General features: G+C 34.3%; 1 protein-coding gene across 4 annotated transcripts in view; it reads right to left on the bottom strand.

The window, feature by feature from the left end:
* SPOCK3 (SPARC (osteonectin), cwcv and kazal like domains proteoglycan 3) overlaps nucleotides 1-22,782 on the bottom strand; it is a 542,360-nt gene that overhangs the window by 253,745 nt on the left and 265,833 nt on the right. For all 4 annotated transcript variants that reach the window (XM_004482191.4, XM_058310106.2, XM_058310073.2 and 1 more), the window contains exon 4: nucleotides 19,369-19,483. In XM_004482191.4, coding sequence (XP_004482248.1) covers nucleotides 19,369-19,483 — 115 coding nt within the window. The remainder of the gene's footprint in view (nucleotides 1-19,368; nucleotides 19,484-22,782) is intronic.

Below are 22,782 nucleotides of genomic sequence, written 5' to 3'. Positions count from 1 at the left end.
GGTTAGGGTTAGATAGATGAGAATGACGAAGGGTGCTGCTGATTATGATGAGAGCAACAATGACAATGAAATAATGAAAATATCAGACACTGTTTTGAATGTTTACCAAATATTAGTTAAACTGTTGACTCTAAGTCAGGACAGGAAATGTTGGAGAGAATCCAATCTATTGGCTTCTGTTTCCTTTGTGATCAAGTAGGTTAAAGGAAGGTGGCATGATGTGAGTTTAAAAAGAATAGTTTTACGATAGCAGCTTATACACAGAGATAAAGCTGATTCAGGACACACAGAACAATTACCAGAAAGTATGGAGAGACCGCTAGAAGTGAAGACCATAGATATGTAATGACATCAATTTTTATAGCTATATAGATCTCAATATACATAACTGGTATAAGGAAGATCTAAATGTATTTTTAAATAGACTAAAAACTAGAGCTCTTTGTGAATTGGGCAAGTCAGTAAGCAGGCATTTACTTGTGACTGCAAATAATGGGACTTCAGAATCTAACAAATACCTAAGTTCAATATATGGTTATGTTACTTAATATATGTTGCCTTTTTTATAATTCAGATAAATTCTCTGAATTCCAATAGATTCATCTGTACATTGAAGATAATGATAGTATCTACCAAACAACATAATGCATGTAAAGTGCATGCCAAAGTTCTTGGTAGACAGTAACCAATGAGTATTTAGGCAATATTATTATTCTTGCTGTGATAAACTAATTCTTTTCATAATCTTTCTCATAATCACAATGATCATTGCCTTATCATTAGAAAGTAGAATTGAACAAAATTGTGTCTAAAGACTTTGCTAGCTCCCAAACTTCTTTATTCTAGGTACAACCAAATCTTGATGCATTAGTGGACCTAACATTAAATAAAAAAGATAGAACCTGGATCAATAATGAAGAAATACTGTCTCTACAAATATAATGTCTATTTACAGTTTGTAATTAAGTACATAGAAATTTTATATAATTATTTGCTTTGAAATATAATGAGCTGAAATCTTATATTAATACAAGTTATAAACATTACAACACAGTCAAAAACAATCTAACTTTATTGAAGCCCTCAGAATCTGAAGTAATTGTTTTAAACATCTGTAACTCCTATCAGTGACTCTTGTATCTTATGTGATACAATTTTATAAGAGGACAGCAAGCAAATAAAGTCCTACATTTGAGAGTAATTTAAAACATAGCAATTATGTGAAACGGTTAGAATATATCATGTTCTAGAGGAGTGAATGGTACCAAAGTGGTATAAAGGGTTAAATTGTATCCAGATAAGATGCTCAGTAGACAAGTTCTTTGGTCTTTTCATCAGTTCTCCTCTGTTTTTAAACAATGTAAAACTTGTTGAGATAATTTTCATTATTCCATCAAATACCTCCATAATTTTCCCACCATTACTTTCATTCACAAATTTTCTTACTAGTAAATTTCAGATAGATGTATTATTCAAGATAATGCTAATTACTAGCACACTCTTAAAACTTAGGGGCTTAACATAAATGGAAGTTTATTTTTCTTGCATATAATAGGCCAATGAATTTGTTCATTGAGTGGTCTTCCCTGATATGATTCAAGTTCCTAATAATTTGCCATAAACAGAATGTTGACGAAAATACAGATGTTAAAGGTATTTATGATTAGGCCTTAGAAAGGTATGATAAATATGTCACTGGAAATTGGAAGACAATCCTTTTTGTAAAGTGGCAGCTCTCACTCATATTTGACTCTTCACAATTCTTCCAGCCTCTGCCCATTACCCAGTTCCTAAGTTGTTTCCATATTTTAGGAATTTATTGCAGCAGCATCCCACTTTCTGGTACCAAAAACTGTTTTAGTTTCTCAGCTGTTAAAACAAATACTATACAATGGGTTGACTTAACAAAAGTAATTTATTGGCTCATGGTTTCAAAGACCAGAAGTCTTGCTTCCTCCTGGGATTGATATCTTTTAGCTGGCCACAATCTTGGGGTTTCTCTGACTGTTCCATCACATAGAAATGTACATGGTGGCATCTACTAATTTCTCTACTGCTTTCTGCTGATTTCCAGGTTCTAATATCTCCCCATGGCTTTTCTCCATGTCAGATTTCTTCACTTAAAAGAACTTAAGCTAAATTGGATTAAGACCCATCCCTATTCAGTTTAGGCACACTTTAACTAAAAACAGTTTCAAAGAATCTTTTTACATATGGGTTCAAACTCAAAGGACAGGAGTTAGAATCTGAAAATGCCTTTTTTGAGAGACATGATTCAGTCTTCAAACATTACTTCTACTCTGGTTCAAAATGAAAGAACTAATCACATGACCTCACAAAAATGCCAGGACTATCACGAAGAACTGTTGAGAAACACAGCACCTGGCTGGGTAGCCCATTCCCAGTAATAACTCCACACTGTGTCAGAGAGAACTATCCTTTCCTCTACCACCATCCAATTTCTACCAATAGATGAATATCAATGAATATCAATTACATATTTAAAATTATAATATGAACAGAGGACTTAATAAGAAATAAATTGCATTCTTCATTTTGATTCTAGATAGACTCAACATTATAAAAACTTTTTCAAAGTATTTTAAGGAAATCTAAAGGAATAAATTAAATAAAGAAGAAATCTTGGAAAAGAACAAGAGATCATTCAGACCAAAAAAAAAAAAAACAGTAGCATGAGATGCTCTAAATTTCCTAATTATTTTCTGCATTAGTCAGCTACAAGAAAGAAGGCTTTCTACAATCTTTAAAAATTAATATGTTCTAGCTCTTAATGCCCATTGCCCAGAAATATTATAGTTTCTCTGCCAACATTAGGCTAACAGGATGTTCAGTTGCAATTTACACAAAGTGTTGGATTTATTTATTAAAAACTCACTAAAGAAGTTAAAGATTATACTTAAAATGTCAAGATTAAAACTCAATAAATTCATAGCAAGATTGATCATTGAAAAAACACAGTATTATGAATGATAATATTAGATTCTCTAAAATGCTGAGAAATATAATTGAATACATGGAGAGGTAGTGTTTGCAATAAGGAATACTCATTTGATGAGAAGATTCCCAAAACTAGGAAAATGTAAAACAGAAATTTCTATCTTCATAACACCTAGCCCTCAAACACCAACTGCTTTACAAATAATTAGTTTAAGAAATAGTGAGAATAGGAGACTTTGAGAAGATGGCATTTAAGTAAGTAGGAAGGGTACAACTCTCTCACAAAAACAACTGAGTAAGGGCAAAAAATTGTCTGATGGACTTGCTTTGTGAGTCAGCAGACCAGGACAGTGCCGTGCATCCCCCAGGAGACAAGAGACAGGAACAGGTTTCTTCCTCCCTGGGAAGAGGGAGGAGAATGGTTTCTCTTCTGTGAATTTGGCCAGCAGAGCTCATGTTGAACTAAACTTTGGACAGACCAGAATCAGTGGTGGTGGTTGAGAGTCACTGCCTTAGAAAGATTTGTCCAACAGTGCCATCTGCTCACCAGCAGGAAAACTGCAAGGAGAAAAATCACTTTTAGGTCCCACTTGTCCTGAATTCCTGGGAGAGGATCTTCACCCTATTAATGAACCCCTGGCCAGATTTTGATAACTTAAGTTGGAAAATTTTAAAGACTTAGAATGAGGTAAACCAAAAATTAAAGAAGAACAGTGAAAAAAAAACACTAGTCAAGAAAGAGAAATTGACAGAATAAATTCACCAAAATATTCAGATGCCTAGACCTGAGCAAAAAATTACTGGTGATACTAAGAAACAGTAAGAGATGATCAAGCCAAAGAAACAAACCAAATCTCCTGATGAGATATAGGATTTGAGACAACTAATGAATGATAATCAAAAAAATCTCATAAATCATTCAAGGAGTTGAAGGAAAATATGAATAAAGAGGATATTAAGAAGATACTGAGTTAACACAAAGAACAATTAGAACACCTGCAAAGAAAAGTAACAGAGTTTATAGTAATAAAAAACACATTAAAGGCATATAACAACAGATTTGAATTGATGGAAGATACTGTGAATCAACAATAATTTATCTGGCAGAACTGTCCTTCAGAAATGAGGGTGAGTTTAAAGACTTCACAGACAAACAAAAACAGTGAGTATGTTACCAAAAGACCAGATCTACAAGAGATTCTAAAGGGAGTGTTGCAGTCTGAAAAGAAGAAACAAGGGAGAAACACGTAGAAATGAAGATTATCAGAAGACTAAATTAAAGAGTAAAAAAGAAAGACAATAGTAAGATATTAAAACAGAAGCCCAAAGTAAAAATAGACAAGGTAAATAATAACTTACATAATAACATTGAATGTAAATGGATTGCATTCCCAAGTCAAAGACATAGACTAACAGAATAGATAAAAAGACTTAAGTCATCTATATGCTGTCTACAGGAGACTCACTTCAGACATAAAGACACACTATGTTGAAAATGAAAAGATGGAATAAGATCTTCCAAGTAAATAGTAACAAAAAAGATCTTGAATAGTGATAACAGTATTCTTTTTTTTAAATTTCTCTCCCCTTCCCTCCATTGTCTGCTATCTGTGTCCATTCACTGTGTGTTCTTCTGTGACTGCTTCTATCTTTATCAGCGGCACCAGGAATCTGTGTTTCTTTTTGTTGCATCATCTTGCTGTGTCAGCTCTCCATATGTGCAGTGCCATTCTTGGGCAGGCTGCACTTTCTTTTGTGCTGGGTGGCTCTCCTTATGGGGCACACTCCTTGTGCATGGGGGTCCCCTACGTGGGGGATGGCACTCCTTGCACACATCAACACTGTGCATGGGCCAGCCCCACATGGGTAAAGGTGGCCCAGGGTTTGAACTGCAGACCTCCCATGTGGTAGGTGGATGCCTTATTCATTGGGCCAAGTCCACTTCCCTGGTAACTGTATTGGACAAAATAGATTTTAAATTCAAAACCGTTATGAGATGAAGAAGGTCCTTACATATTAATAAAAGGGACCATTTACCAAGAAGAAATAACTATAATAAATATTTATGCACTTAATCTGGGTACTCCAAGATACATGAGATACATGCTGGCAAAATGGAAGGGAGAAATAGACATCTTCACAAGATTAGCTGGAGACTTCAATACACAGAGCAGAAATAAATGAGATTGGGGGAAAAAGACAATAAAGAGAATCAACAAAACCAAATTTGGTTCTTTGAAAGATCAACAGAATCGACAAACTTTTAGCTAGTCTGACAAAGAAAAAAAGAGAGAAGATGCAAATAAATGAAATGAGAAATGTGAGGGGGAACATTACCAGTAAGCCCACAGAAAAAAGATTGTTCATAAGAGGATACATGAACAACTATACAACAACAAACTAGACAACATAGATGAAATGGACAAATTCCGAGAAACATGAATAACCCTCACTGCCCCTAGAAGCAATAGAACAATTCAGCAAACCAATCACAATTAAAGAGATTTAAACAGTCATTAAAAACCTTAGAAAGATGAAAAACCCAGGACCATATGACTTCACAGGCAAATTCGACCAATGGTTCAAAGATAATCTAATACAAATATTCTTCAAGCTCATTTAAAAAATCAAACCAGAAGAAACACTACCAAACTCATTTTATGAAGACAACATCATCCTATATACCAAAACCAGGTAAAGATACTGCAAAGAAACAAAATTACAGACTAATTTCTCTAATGAATACAGATGCAAAAATCCTCAAAAATAATACTTGCAAACTAAATCCAGAAGCACGTTAAAAGAATTATACACCACAATCAAGTGACTTTTATCCCATGTATGCAGGGGGGTGTGATACTTTGAAATTATTTTGGTGAATCCCAGAAAGAGAAAGACTTTGCTTGTAAACTAATCTATTCCTCTGGGTGTGATACCCTTTGTATTAAATTCAGTGAGGGGATTCTAATTAAGTTTACTTGGTAAAATCAATTCAGGGCTTTTGATTTGGTGATAAGGTGTGGCTCAAGTTGAGTCCCATCCCCTTGGTGGGCCAATATAAATGAGCACTCACACAAGAAGGCACACAGGAAGAAAGAGAGCGCTGTCATTTCCTATCCTGGGGCTCTTCCAGGGAGAGATGAGCCATTTACCTGATAGTATGCAGTTGACCTTGGGGAGAGAGCCAAGACTGATAGAGAAGCCCAGAAAGAAATAAGCCCTATGCCAAGGTAGAGAGGAAGCCCTGAGAGATAAGCCCTATGCCAGTCTGCAGCTGAGAAAAAGGAAGTCCAAAGGGGAAGGGTGAACCCTTGTAAAGATCAGCGACCATCTTGCTTTATTACATAGCAACTCACTTTGGTGAGAAAGCAACCTTGATTTGGATTCTTTAGGGCCTTGTAACACTAAGTTTTACCCTAAATAAATACCCTTTATAAAAGCCAACAGATTTCTGGTTCCTTGCTTCAGTACCCCTCTGGCTAACTAATACAGGTGATTCAACAAAAGAAAATCAGTTATTATAAAAAACACATTAATAAATTATAGAAGAAAAATCACATGATCCTCTTGATTGATGTAGAAAAGGTATTTGACAAAATATAATATCCTTTATTGAATAAAAAAAAAAAAACACTCCAAGGATAAGAATAGAAGAAAGCTTTCTCAACACAGTAAAGTGCTTAATTGAAAATCTCAGAGCCAACATCGCACTCATTGGTGAAAGACAGAAAATTTTTCCACTGAGATCAGGAAAAAAACAAAGATGTCCACTGTGACCACTGTTATTCAATACAGTGCTAGACATTCTAGCTAGAGCAATCAGGCAAGAAAAAGAAATAAAGGCACCCAAATAGAAAAGGAAGAAGTAAAACTTCCATTAATCACTGATATGATCATTTATCTAGAAAATCACCATATCATCCACAATAAAACTACTAGAACTAATCAACAAGTTCAGCAAAGTGGCAGGATACAAGATTAATGTCATTTAACCAAGGACATAAAGAACCTGTCTTCAGAAAACTACTATTCATTGCTAAAACAAACCAGAGATGACCTCTGAGCAAGGATCAGAAGACTAAATATCATTAAGATGTCAATTCTACCTAAATTGGTATGCAGATTCAAAGACTCCCAAACAAAATTCCAGGGTTTTTTTTTTTTTCAGAAAAGGGAAAGCCAATTCTCAAATTTATTTGGAAAGGTAAGGGGTCCCTAATAGCCAAAAGTATCTTAAAAAAGAAGAACAAAGTTGGAGGACTCTCACTTCCTAATTTGAAAACATATCAATTAGCTACAGTGGTAAATACCAGCATGATACAGGCATAAAGATAGACATATTGACCAATGGGTACTGAACTGAAAACTTAGAAATAGACCTTCTCACCTGCAGCCAAGTGATTGGTGACAAAGCTGTCAAGTCCACCCAGTGGGCCAGAACAGTCTAGTCAAAAAATGGTGCTGGGAGAACTGGGTATCCATATTCAAAATAAAGAAAGAGGACCCCTACCTCAGACCTCATACAAAAATTAACTCAAAGGATTTAAGTGTAGAAGCTACAACCATAGAATTACTAGAAGAAAATACAGGAAAAATTTGCAAAATCTTGTGGTAGGCAATAGCTTTTATTTTAGGAAGCACTGGGAATTGAACCCATGACCTCTTATACGGGAAATAGGCACTCATCCTACTGAGCAACACCCATTTGCCCTTGAATGTAGCTTCTTAAGCCTTACACCAAAGCATAAGCAATGAAAGAAAAAAATAGATATTTGGGAGATCCTCAAAATTAAACATTTTTTTCTTTAAAAGACTTTGTCAAGAAAATAAAAAGGTAACCTACTATAAAATGGGAGAAAATATTTAGAAACCTAATATCTGAAAAGGGTTTGATATTCATTTTATATAAAGAGATCATACAAATTAACAATAAAGACAAGCCACCCAATTAAAAAATGGGCAACAGACTTGAATAGACATTTTTCCAAAGAAGAAACACAAATGGCCAAAACACACATGAAAAAAATGTTCAACATTACTAGCTACTAGGAAAATGCAGATGAAAACTACAGTGAGATACCATTTGGCACCTTACAGAATGGCCATTATTAAAAAAAAAAGAAAAAGAAAAAAAACAAAAAAGCATAAGAGTTGGAGAGGATGTGGAAAAATAGGAATGCTCCTTCACTGTTGGTGGGAATGTAGAATGATCCAGCCTCTGTGCCAGACAGTTTGGTAGTACTTCAACAAGCTGAAGAGAGAACTGCTGAATGATTCAGCAGTCTTGTTTACTAGGAATATATTCAGAAGAATTGGAAGCAAGAAAGTGAACTGACATTTGCACAACGATATTTGTATCAGTGTTATTCACAATTGTTACAATGTGGAACTAGTCCAAGGGTCCATCAACCAATGAATGGATAAACAAAATGTGGCATATATGTACCATAGAATACCATTCAGCTGTAAGGAGAAATTAAATCAGGATGCATAAGAAAACAGGGATGAACTATGAGGATATTATGTGGAGTGAAATAAGCCAGAAACAAAAGGACAAATACTATATGGTCTCACTAATATGAACTAAATACAATGAGTAAACTCATGGAGGTAAACTCTAGAGTATAGGTTACTAGGAAGGAAATACAATGTAAGTTGAGAATGGGAGATGATGCTTAATGTATACAGCATTTTTTATGTAAAATTAAAAAGATTAATTGCAAAATTGTGGAAAGCAATAGACTTGTTGGTAACATAGTGAGTATAGCTGACACTACTGATTTAAGAATGAGGTCATAGCTGCAGGGAGTATCTGTGGATGTAAATGCCAGTTGAAAGGAAACTAGTGAATAATCTAGAATATGTGTAACAGTGATTTCAGTGGGGGATGATGATTGTGGTTAATTGTATAAATATAAGAATGTTCTTTTACAGAGTGTTTAGAGTATGGAGATAAACAGGAAATTACAACTAATGTAACTTATGGATGATAGTTAATAATCATAGTATATTTCAGCTTTGGCAGGAAGACAGTATATCAATTCTAAGGACAACAAGAAGGGGATATAAGGGGATATGGGGTTTTCCTTTTGGAGAAATGAAAATGTTCTAAAATTGACTGAGGTGATGGCAGCAGAGCTCTGTGATGAGAATGAGAGCTACTGATTTTTTTAATGGATTGTACAAAGCATGGGATTGTATAATACAGAGAATCCAGTTGTGGGTGATGGAGTGTTGTTACCAATACAAATATGAGACTGTTCTCTCACGAATGATAACAAATATATAATACCAATACAGCAAATTATTAATCAGGTGGGTTTGGGGAAAATACACCAAATATAAGATGTAAGTTATAGGTAGTAAAAAGATTTTGACAATGCTCTTTCATAGTTTGTAACAAATGTCTCACAACAATGTAAGGTGTTGGTGATAAGTTGATGTACCTGAGCCCTGTATGTATGTGTGTATTGTAAGTTCATAACTTTAACTATATATTTATTGTTTAGGTATGCTCATGTGTGAGTGTTATATACTTCAATAAATTTTATTTTAAAAAAGAAATGAAAAATAAATTTTGCACATTTACTACAGTTTGAAAATCTAGTACTACATTTCAATTGTTGGGGACTTTTTATTAAACCTTTGTATTTTGTGCTAAAGCTGGGCTCATGTCTTAAAAAAAAAAAAAAAAAAAAAAAAAAAAAGCATTGCTTCAGTCCCCCAAAATGTTACTGTACAACCCAGTTCCATTGATTTACCTTTTTTTTTTTAACCACTATATCAACACGTTTCAACTTTAAGAGAATGGCTAATATCAAACCACCAGCAGCCCCAATCAAGATGGCACAATGGGAAGCTTCAGGACTCTGTTCCCCACAGAAGCTTTTACCAACCAGCAAGAACTGGCAGAAACCTCTTTCTCAAATCTCCTGAAAATAGTTAGAAGTACTGCAGTAGCAGTACAGGTGTCTAATCAAGAAAAAGGCTGCTTAAAAGAGGTACATCCTCATGGTGTCCTGACTGGCCCTTTCCCCTTTCCTCACTGGCTCCATAGGGAATCAGCTTATTTTTTCAGTGTGGGTCTGTTTCTCATCTTAAGGGAACAGTAACTGGCTGGGGGCATGTATGTCTGGCCCAGTCTCTGGTGGCACTTTGAGGGACCAAACCATGGCATTCACCATGAGCTCACTGCCATAGAAATTGTCCTGTTGGTAGAAGGCAACTCTCCTACAGAATGCTATGGGGGGCAGTCAAGCCATGGCTACCTGGGGCAAGGGACTGCTGGCTGTAGGCATACGATGCAGTTGTGTGGAAGACTACACATTCATAGCTAAGTAAATTGGGGAAAACCTAGGCCCACAACACGTACCCAAGACAATATTCACGCACAGAATCAATCAAGGAGGCCCCGATGTTGTGGCTTGAACTATTCTCTTACCTGATTAGATAGACAAGCTCTGAAGGAGAGCACTTCTACATGTGAATCTGCAAAGACTGGGGAAGATGTTTCCTCTTCTCCTCCTCCTCCTCCTCTACTACTACTACTGCTATTACTACTACTACTACTACTACTACTACATTTTTCATTGGCTCCTGGCATTCAAGGAAAGCTCATTCATAACCCTATCTGGATGCAAGCTAAAGATACTGTGACAGTTTGAAGGTTTGTGGATCAGAGACAAGATCATGCTTTTGAAGCTCATTGATTCCTGTGGGTGTGGGGCCTTTTGATTGGCTTGGATACAGTGAGGAGCTACCCAGGGTGGGTCTTGGTCCTCTTCCAGGAGTCCTCTATAAATGGAGGACTGAAACAGAGATACACAGAAAAAGAACCACAGTGATGGAGAGAAGGAATCCAGGACCGCAGGGAGGAACCTGGAGAAAGGAAGCCATGGATGAAGCCACCAGAAACGGAAGCAAGGAGTCCCAGTAGAGAAGCAGATGCCTCCCTGTGCCTACCATCTGAGCGGTGTCCAGGGTAGCCAGCAGCCAACGTTCAGGGAGATGGCTTCTCTGATGATGCCCAGATGGGGACATTTTCAGAGCCTCAGAACAGTAACCTAATAAATTCCCATTATAAGAGCCAACCCATTTCTGGTATATTGCTCTCAGCAACTTCTAGGAAACTACAACAAGTACAGGCATCTCAGAGTCTAAATTCCAGAAATAACACATTAAAATATCAATGTAATAGAAAGCAGTGAAGATACCACAAGATTGTAAATGCTAATAATTCCACTGAATGGCATGTTTGGTAGTGGTTGAGAGGGGAAATTTTATTTCATATACATGATCCCACCATTAAAAACACAAAAAGAAAGGAAGCCACTTAAGAGACCATGACAATTAGCGGAGGAGGAAAGGCTCACAAGGGCACTAGTGGTACATAAGAAAAAATTGGAATATATGCTATAAACTTTATACCAATTTTAAATTTCTTAAACTTGAAAACTGCACTTAAGGTGGTTACATAAGTGAATATCCTTGTTATTAGGAAATGCGCATGAAAGCATTAAGTGTTCAAGGAGCATCATGTATATATACAGCCTATACTCAAGTGCTCAGAAAATGGCTTGGCAGAGAGATAGGCAAACAGGCAGATAGAAGAATTGAGAGACTGATAAATAGATAGAGTAATACAAAAAATGTGGCAAAATATTTTAAATCATGGTAGAGTTACGGGATATGCTGGAGTTCTCTGTATGGAGCTTGTTGTGTTTTTGTAACTCCTATATGTTTGAAATTATTCCAAAATAAAATGTTTCAAATGCAGGGAAAGAAATGCCACCACTTTTGACACTACCCCTCTATTATGAGAGATGCTGACACACACACACACTAAAATGTGATAATATAAATTTACCTAAATCAATATAAATCAAGAAAAAGCCATAACATTTTAAAACTTAAAAGAATTAATATCTAAGCAGTGTTTTTTGGCAGGGATAATAAAACAGGCACTGGCACACATTGTTTGCTGTAGAGAAATTGGTACAATCTCCTTGGAGGTTATTTCACAATATATATCAAGATTTAAATGCATTTTCCCATTGACATAACAATTTAGCTGCTAGGAATTTATGGTAAAAAGATGCATGCATATTTATGCAAAGAGATCTGCAGAAAAGTGTTGTATGCAGCAGTGTGATAGAAAAATCTAGAATTAACCCTAATGTCCAATGAAAAGTTACTGTGTAAATAAGTTCTGGAACAGATATAATGGTTTACTCTGCAGCTGTTTAAGGAGTGAGGTAAAAATGCATGTGGTGAACTGCAAGGGTGCAAAACATATTTAGTTAATGAAACAAAGTACAACTTGACTAAAATATTCCAGTTTGGAGATCATTGTATTGGTGTGAATGAATTTGTTTGTGCATAGAAAATTTCTGGAAGAGTGGGAGAGGAACTGAGGGTCTGAGATGAGGAATTGTTACCAAATCCACATGTTTTCATAGTAGTTTAAATAAGGAAAAAAAAATTAGAAATTTGATATCATATATCAACTCCTTAGTATATTTTCATAACTTTTTATGTTGTTAATAAACACATGTTTTTCTCAGTTGCCTGAAAATAATAAAATATAATACATAAGTATATATATTTATATTTAGAAATAAAGAATGGTCATTTTCTTAATAGTCAGGTATTTTTCTGTGTAATTTTTCTATCTACCTATGATGTGGAAACTTATGTAATGTAATTAGACATTGGACCTGACTTTGTTTGTGTGTGTGTGTGTGTTTTCTTCTTTATTTTCATTTAAATGTTACATTAAAAAATATAAGGTCCCCATATACCCCCCACCCCACCCACCCCACCCCTCCCACATCAACAAACTCTTCCATCATCACGGCACATCTACTCCACCTGGTGAATAAATTCTGGAGCACTGCTGCACCACATGGACAGTGGTCCACATTGTAGTCCACACTCTCCCCCAGTCCACCCAGTGGACCACGGCAGGACACACAAAGTCCAGCATCCATCCCTGTAGCACCACCCAGGACAACTCCAAATCCTGAAAATGCCCCCACACCATATATCTTCTTTCATCTCCCTACCATCAGCAGCCACCGTGGCCACCCTCTCCATATCAATATTACAATTTCTTCCCTTTTTAACCACAATAGTTCCCTAGCAGAACACCAGTAAGTCCACTCTAATCCATATTCTATTCCTCCATCCTGTGGACCCTGGGATGGTTATGTCCAGCCCCCTCTACATCAAGAGGGGGCTTAGATTCCACATGGATGATGGATGAAATTCTCCTACTGGCAACTGTAGGCACTGGAACCTGACTTTTAATATTCATCTCTTGAGGATGTTGGTTGGGTCAAGAGATTTCAAGGTCCATCTAAAATGCTTCTTCCCCCAGATATGCCAGGGAAAACCAAAGAAAGATTTCCCAATAATTAACATTTAATTAGTACTTACATTGTACTAAAGAAGTTCTTTACACAAATCATTTATTGATTTTTCACAGAGAGGTAGATAGTATCACTATCATTTCCATTTTATAAATAAGAAAATTGAGTTTTAGAGATATTAATTTGATGAGAGTCATTCTGCTACCAAGAGATAGAGCAGGATTTCAGAGCTGGTCAGTTAGCTTCAGTTACATACCAGTAACCATTAGGCTAAAACCCTCTCTATAAATGGAGCATTTTCAGAAGAACAAAGGAATAAATGGGCTGAACATTTCATTAGGAAAAACCCAGATGCAACAAATGTCCATGGTTATAAATTAAGGAAATATATTAAGTAAAATATAGTATTAGCTAAGCCTTGTATGACCTACTGTGGACCAGGTACTGTTCTAACTGTTTGTGTGTATTAACTGCCTCATTAATCCTTAAGAAAACATCATCAAAAGTTATCATTCTTATCAGCTCTACTTTACAGAAGAGGAAATAAGAGCACAGAGAGTTTAAGCAACCTGCTAACACCACACAGCTAAGTAAGTGGAGCTGGAAGGTGAAGGCAGAAAGTCTGGCTCAGGGCTCAGTGTTCTAAAACTTCACTCTACACAATGAGTTTGCTGTTGTGATTAGTTTCCTGTTGTGTTCTTGGAGGAGAAGCTGCAGACAAGGTTGTAATCTGTGTCAGATTACAAAGGTTTATGCCAAGGATTTTGGACTTTAATCCACAGGTTCCTGATTTTCAACTGGAGAGGGAATAATTCACATTACTGATAAGGTAGGCTGTGTACTTAAAAAATATAGTGAATGTTGTGACCTTTTTTAATATTTGAGAATTTTTTTTTTTTTGTAAAAGATGAATGCCTAAAGTAAAGCTTGAATAAATCATCTTGACTGATCATGACATATGGTCTAATGAATTCAATTTTCTGCTCATTGAGCAATTCTTAACTAGCTGGAGGTCATGCCAACTTGAGGGTGATATCAGAATGTTAGGAGAACCTGAGAATTGTAGATTCAGCAAATAAGAATGTGGGTGAAATATGTTGAGAAATTGTGCATTAAGCAATAGGTAACCGGAGATTTTTAAAGAGGATTATTGTAAGATGAGATGAGTTCAAATGAAAAAGTGACTAGAAAAATGTCTTGTCTATGGCATATGCTTTATAACTGTTAGATATGTTTTAGGAGAAAGTATAACATAATAAATAAGAGTTCAAATTATAGAATCATACTGTCTAGGCTCAATGTACAAGTCTAACACTTGAGCAAATTTTGCAAATTCTCTGTGCCTCAGCTATTATCTCTGGTAAATGGAAGTCATAATTGTAAGAGCTGTAACCCATCTCACATGGTAAGTTTCAGGAATAAAAGAAGTACTATAAATTTTAGCTATTAAAATAAGAAACCAATGTTATTTTAATTCACTGTTTGAAATTATGACATATTTTAAAATGAAATAAATATTAAAAAGTTTTGTCAGCTTTCTATATCGTAACTATACAAAATTTATAGAGAGCTAGGAACTTATGAAGTTATATAACATTTATTCATATACATATTAGAATTAATCTATAATTATAAAAGGTATATAAAATACATAGACATGATATTTAATCCTAAATGTTCCCCCCTTAATCTCTTTTTCTGTCTCTCTAACCTTGGGCAAGAACCTAGAATCACTGAGTTTATGCTTCTGTTTTTATAAAATGAGCACAAACATGCTTAATACAAAGAATCAGGATGTTGTTAAAGCCAAATTGATTTAAAGGAATTACTAAAGAGCATTGCACATATCAAGTATGAAATAAATGCTGGATTTCATTCTCCCTAAGAGCAGTTTCAGGACATTCATATACAATAGATGATAAATCTCACATAAGTATAAACAGCATTATTTTTAAATATTTATGGTCACTTCAATTCAGTTCCACAAACATTTTTGGGACTGTATTAAAGCTTAGGTACTGTGATTGAACCTTCCCACCTTAAACATGTCAATATAAGTGCAATGAAAATATAAATATCATAGTCATTCCTTTAATCATCATATAAAGGAATTTGGATCTTCTTTTAAATACAGTCATAATAAAATATACATTCCAAAATTACATAAGTAAGACACAGGAGTTTTAGCATTCACCTTTTTCTGATTTCTATTTTTGGTAAGTAACATTTTAAATTAGTTTCATCATTCTTCTATGTAATGCCTTCTTAGGAGGCCAAAATGATTTCCTTATTGATTTTTGGCCATCCTTTGGCGTAAATGAAGCAGAAATTAACATGGATATTTTGTCCTACAACAATTTCTACAATCTTACTCTGTCTTATTATGTCAAACCTTTTCTTCTTTTAATATCAGCAACATTGATTGGTGCCAGAAACATTGATCTAGAAACAGTGTAATTATCTGCAGCTGCCTAGGCAGCAAAGGGATCATAAAACACTGGGCTTCTTGCTCACAATCTACAGAAACAATTAAACAAAAAGCCCTCAGCTATAAGCATCTCCAGAACTGTTTCCTAGGGTAACACTATGAAGAGCGGATCATGGTCAAAGTCCAGCAATTTCCTCATACACTTTATATTAAGCCTTCTAAAATATCATGTTATCATTTTGGAAAAAATTGTTGCAATCAAATTTCTTTTTCATTGTTCATAAAAGTATTTGGTTTACACTGATGATAATGGCAACAGAAAGCCAGAAGAAGACAAGTTTCATGCTTGTTGGAGGCCAAGTGTTCTCAGAAACAGCCATTAGGAGACGCATATCCAAATACATGACCTTGAACATGATATGTTTGAATGGTTTACACCAACCTCTAAATTGGCAGTGGAGATATAAGCTGGTATAAAACATGAAAACATAAGCCATTTATACTTGTTATTTATCTGATTTCAGAAACAAATATTGTTCAAAGCAGTAACTAAAAAAAATCAGCAATTATTCGAATTATTAAAAATTATTTGAAAATCCAAGCCAAGGATTTAACTGGTTTTTAACACCAATTGTTACGGGTTCACTACTCCCCCTTTATAATTTCATCTTCTTCTCCTTTTTCCTGGCAATCATCCATTTCCTTCATTCACTCAATAATTTTTATGGACTTCTATGCCCTTCCCAACCCACCTTCCATAAACATGCATAAAGCACACAGAAAAAAACATCTAGACCTCTGTTATCTAAATTGATCAGTCTGATTGAAGAACTTTACAAAATACTCTTCCTTAGATATTCCATAAATAACTGCTATATAATTTACTTTTGAAAAAAATATGTACTAGTCATTATGTCAGGATCTGAGGTGAATAAGACAGACCTTGCCTTCATAAAGCTTCCAATCATTTGAAGGATATTTTTGTTAAACAAGTTATTACAAACATGGCAAGCATTACAAGATAAGTTCAGGAAGATAAGGTATGGAGAATTGGATGTGATAGCTAATCTGGGAGCCTTAAGGAGGTCTCTTGAAAAGGAAGATTCACCTTGTGGAGGAAAACGGTAGATTCCATTTCCTTTCTCTCATAGAGGAAAGATAAAAGAGTTGTGATTTTTTAATGGAAAAAATATAGGGATTACCAATCAAATGTACATAAATGGCCAAACTTGATTAAGTCCCCTTTCTCTGCTTTCTCTACACCATTCCGAAAAACACATATGCAATTCCCAAATTTAAGACCTAGATTATTTATTCATCTTTATTGATCAAACTACTTGGCAAAACTCTCCTTCCCTATGTGTATAAATATTCACTAAGTACTGACAACTTCCAGACAAATAAATATCAAATATTAATCATAATAAAAATTCTTTGAAACTGTTTATTGAATACAGTATGTGTTAAATGCAAATTTTAAAATATTCTATACCAGAAATAGAACAGGAGTGAATACTACTTACATAATGCACTTTGAAGTCCACCTACTTAGAGCATAGACCTCTCCCCATCTGCCCATCCACCAACACATCAATTAAATAGTTGTTGATCGTGCTCCATTCCAGTTGCTTCAAATATTTATTTGACACATTTAAGCTATTTGTTTCTGATAAATAGTCTTTATCATGTTAGGGAAGTATTTTTGGGTCCATAGTTAAGTTTTTGTTTAAGAAGTCAAAAAGGCAGTGGTACAGCATCGTTGTAATTAGCATGGACTCTGGTGTCAGTAAATACACATTGGAATCCATGCTCTGAAAATTTCTAACATGGTGGTCTTGAATTATAGACTTTAACCTCTCCTAGTTTCAGTGTGCAGCAAGTGTCAAAGGTGTAAGTCTCTGCCACAGGCATGATATTAATGGTAAGGATTTCAGTTGCTGTTTGACTTGGGTTCTGGGAGTCAGGGGTGAAATAGATGGACCTTTTTCAAAAGTGTTTGAAGTGTGTATGTAGAAACTTTTCTCAGGGTCTCTAGAATGTGTACTATAGCAGTTTTTTATTTTTAAATGGGATTGTAAAATTGATTAAGTCTCTGCAACTCAGTTGAAGGATCACACTTGGATTAATTTCAACACCGTCTTCTTATTGATCTCAAGTAAAACTTGATAAAAATATTGCTTTTTAAAATATTTATCAAATAAGTAATAGGAATTGCAAGAAATTCAGAAGCTGTTGGAAACTCTAGGGAAGAAAAACAGAAAAATAAAATCCTGGCTCAGAGCTTTACCACTCATTTATTAAAGTAACTGAGTAATCAGGTTTGATTGAGGATACATTTGTGATAACTCCCCTTCACCCTTCTGTGCCTTTCAAAAGCAGGTTGATATTACAGAAATGTTACTTCCAAGAGCTCTTTACATTCCCAAAGTGTTCTCTTTTTTCTTCTTCCCGTGTCTCTTACTTTCAAAAGTACATTATTGTTACATCATAATTCTTTGCGCCAAGGGAGCTCATTCCCAAACTATTTTGTTTGCCTCAACCTGCCTTGATCCTTGAAATCTGCCATTACAGATTTGACATGAGTGAATCCCATGATTCACTCAGCATGTAATAAAAGGCCTCATGCATATGTGCAATTAAATTAATAAGGAGCATCAATGTAACAAATATTTGGTGTTTTCTATTCTCTAGTGCTGTCAAAAATATTTGGTATATTTAAGTAATAGAATTTATAGGTAAATACACAAAAGCTAAAAATCAAGTTATGAGCATAACCAAATAGATAAATTACTTTGTTCATTTAACCTAAAATCAAAAGATTAATTGAGTCCACTTTCACAGTAAAGAGTGTTCTCACAGAAAATCCCTTAAAAAGAAATAAAGGGAAAAATATGACTATTTGTTTCAGTCAGTTACCCAGTGACTTCACTTTTGATTGTGATGTCCTCCAATCTTTAGAACTCAGCAATCACCTACGCAGGCTGTTTCTAAATTATTCATGCAATTCAAAACAGCTCATAGAAGCAGTGATAATCTTTCGGAAAAATAATTAAAATCATTTCTTCCACCATAGGAATTTTGTCAGTCTCCAGGGAATACAAAGCAAAGACTCCATGGGTATGGGAGCTCCTTAAGGTAAGAGTCCTGAAGTATTCCAGTCCCAAATATAATATCTATTTTGTGGCTTTTCACCTCTTTTAATGAACTTCACTCATTCATTTTCTTTCCCTTTGAACTTTGTACCTTACTCTTTTCCTATGGGAAATAGGCATGTTTGTAAGCATAAACAAAAATATTCAGATGGTACCAAAACTTTGATTGTTCCTTAATCTTGAAAAAAGCATAATTATCAGGATATAATACTTTAATAAAATCTTCACAAATCTCACTTTATTTAATAACTTATCTCTGAAATTCCATAATCCATTATAATTCTGATGGATAATAATGTTTAACCCAAGTGAATCATAATTGTATTAGTTAAGCTTCTGATGCTGTTGCAATAAAGCTTTGGATAAAAGCTGAGAACCCATTACTGAATATTTAGCTTCTGTAGTTGTTCATGGAAAGGAGTGCTCTTCAATCAGTTAGATTTAATTTAACAATGTTTACCTGTGTGTAAGCCTCCGGTGACTAATGCAGACTGCAGTCTGAGGATCTTGTGCAATACATACTTTATGGCGATTACATTTCATCTTTAAGCATGGATTCTTAGCTGGATCTAAAGCTAAAAAATGAAATTGTAAAGGAAATATTAAAATAAGTTTCTTTATAACAGAGGTATCTAATCCCATCAAACACAATCAATAATTTATGTACAGTTTAGCTGTAAATTTTCTTCCCAAAGATTCTTCCTCTATTAAGAAATATTTTTCCTTCTATCCACATAATACAGAGTTAATGCATACCTGCTGTTTGGTCTCATTCATTCTATTCATATGATGAAATCTATATACTCCTATGATCAAACATGTGCAATCAAGCAAATTTCAAGACCAAAATTCTCTGAAGTTGTTACAACCTTCTAAGCAGAAAAGGTGAAGAAATGAAGGGCATAAAGTTGGAGTGTTGTATTGTTTTGTTTTTTTTTCCACTGTATTTTATATCAGTGACTAATTATGATTTTAATTTCTGGTTTCTTCAAACAGATGCTGGTGGGGAAGGGAAACAAAGAATGAAACCCAAAAATAATGTCAGTGGTATTAATGAGTTTTTAGATAACCAAAAAGTCTAGAGCTGTAACTTGGGGCTGGCTTATTCTCTGAAATATAGCAACAACTTAGATGTGCTTTCATTTTTAAAGTTTATATTCTGTTTATATATATATTCTGACCTTTGAACTATATCCCATTTCTCCAAATATAACCTCTATTTTGATAGCCATCAACCAAAGGCTTTGTTCCATCAGTTGGTGATTTTTTTTAAAGCTTTACTAAGATGTAACTCACATACAATGTGCTTCATTTATTTAAAGTTTACAATGCAAAAGTTTAAAGTATATTTAGTTGAGCAACCATCACCATAATCAATTTTAGAACAATTTCTTTACCCAAATAGTAACCCTATAACATTAGCAGTCAGCATCCTTTCCTCCCAAATGTCCCAGGCAAACTTAATCTACTTTTTATTGCTATAGCTTTGCCAATTCTGAGGCATTTCATATAAATGGAGTTGTAAAATATGTGGTCTTTTGTGATCATCTTCTCTTGCTTGGCAAAATGTTTCAAAGTTCAACTATGTCCATTTTTTAGTCCTTCACTCTTCTTTATTGCTGAATAACATTCCATTGTATGGACATACCATATTTTATTCATCCATTCATTATTTTATGATCTTTTAGATCATTTTCCTGTATTAGCTGTTATTGATAATGCTGCCTTTGATGATAGCCCATGATGATTTGGTGTGATTTACTGTGGTTGTGAGGGCTGCAAGGGGAGTTGGTACAAATAAAGAAATGGAACTAAATTTCAAATTTTGGTACAAGTCAAAATTGAGAGACAAAACTACGGAAGATGGAAAATTGAAATCAAAATTTTAGTGAATGTATAAAACAGGAGCCAGGGTGACCAGACACTGTGCATTTTGAAGATGCAGAATTATCTGAGAGGGCCATAATCTTACGACTGAACCTGGAATGTGGGTTTGAACCAATCTTCCTTGGATCTTAAGCCTAGTGTAAACCTAAGCTGACATCTGAAGTACAAACCAAAAATGTGATTTTTAAAAATCATAAACAGATTTAATCAATAATCTAAATAAAGTGAATAAGTTCTGACAAGAAATGACATCAGTGAGACAGACATAAACTATATATATGTATACATATATTTTATTGCTTCAAAATCACAAAGCATATTTCTGAAAAATTCATTTTAGATTTCAAATATGCATGATATTTAAAAAAAGAATATTCATATATAGTAGGTAAAATATTAACTAATAGATGTCATGATAAATGGTCAAGTTATGAAATATATATAGTTGGAGCATAAATGTTAACTTTCCTCCAAACTAAAGAAACATTTCCTTTTATATTTTTGATCAGCAATTATTAGAACAAGTATAGTTTCTCTTAGCTTCCAAGTACATTCAAAAATGAAAATAAGCCATATTAGTTATATTGTCTATAAAATGTTGAATATTTTTTTCACTACACAAAGGTAAATTGACAGAGCATTCTCAAACTCTGCTGAGAACTCAGATTGTCACCAATTAAAAAAATCAATTTCATCAAACTACTGTACCTTAAAACTGTGTAACCTCTTGTCAGACAATATAAAATATAACATTTATTAAAAACATTTATTAAAAATGTTTGCGCCATTTCTAAACCTATTTTGATTTCTAATTAATAAAACAATTTTTAAAAGTTGATTAAAATTTAAAAATTTTGTGTAAATGAAACATCATTGTTACCTAATATATGTTATATACTCACTGGGAAATGATTTAATCAAGACCATGTTATTTTGAAAAAGGAATAATTTAATTTTGAAATAACACTGCAATATGTATAAAACTACTAAAACTTACTTTTATTTATTTCTTCCAGGTTTCTTTACCTTATTCAGTTTGTTAGATTGTTTTCAAGATTTCCATGACACATCTTATTTTATATCTATTTAATAAGAGAAATGAGAACTCAACTGGAGGGAATTTATCAGAAGAAGATAACACATGAAAAAGGATATAATGAGAAAGTTATGTATCAACCTTCATAGAAATTAGCAAATAAAAAAGTAGCAGTCTATGACAGGAGTTGTACAATATAATAGGAGAAAGTAAATTTGAAGAATAAATGTAAGAGGATCTGAAACAAGGAAAAAAGCCTAAGACCACTTTCTTTGCATATGATTTCAACCATCTGTATTTTTGAATAGAACTCACATTGTTGGCAGCTTAAAAACTACAAACATCACACACTATAAATACAGATGCCTGAGATTTTATTTTTGAAATCAAAACATTAACACAGCTATCCTCTTCCTGGCTAAAACCCAATGTTTATAATCAATCCTGTGCCTTACAGAGGCCTGACATAAATTCATCACCTCCTTGTTTCATCTTTTTCAATTTATCATTTTCTATTATGTTCTCTACTATTGTATTTAGCCTTCTCTTATGATCCAATACAACTATCTCTAGAATGATTTCAATTTGTTTTTGTGAATTCATTTGATCATGTTCTTTTCTTCATCCTACTCTTTAAAATCTTTATTGATGTGAACTAATCTGGGGACCTCATAAATATTAAGGTTTCTGTTTTGTTATTCTTTATTTTTTATGTAGGAAAAATGCAGTCAGAATTACAAACCACTGCCATATAATTTAACCTTTGGACTGCAATGCATTTGTGATTTAGTTCCATACTGTTTTGCTAGAAGACTTGGTTTTCAGTCCAGAATTCCTCACTTACTACCAGACTAGGGTCAACTGGAAAGGAGACAATCAGACTGATCCTGGTACTAACGGTGGAAGTGCCTGAGCCAGGAGGAACAGGAGAGAGCAGAAAAGAAAATATCT

This window comes from Dasypus novemcinctus, chromosome 1, assembly GCF_030445035.2.
Source record: "Dasypus novemcinctus isolate mDasNov1 chromosome 1, mDasNov1.1.hap2, whole genome shotgun sequence".
Taxonomy (NCBI): domain Eukaryota; kingdom Metazoa; phylum Chordata; class Mammalia; order Cingulata; family Dasypodidae; genus Dasypus; species Dasypus novemcinctus.
This window is presented reverse-complemented; position numbering and strand designations above follow the sequence as displayed.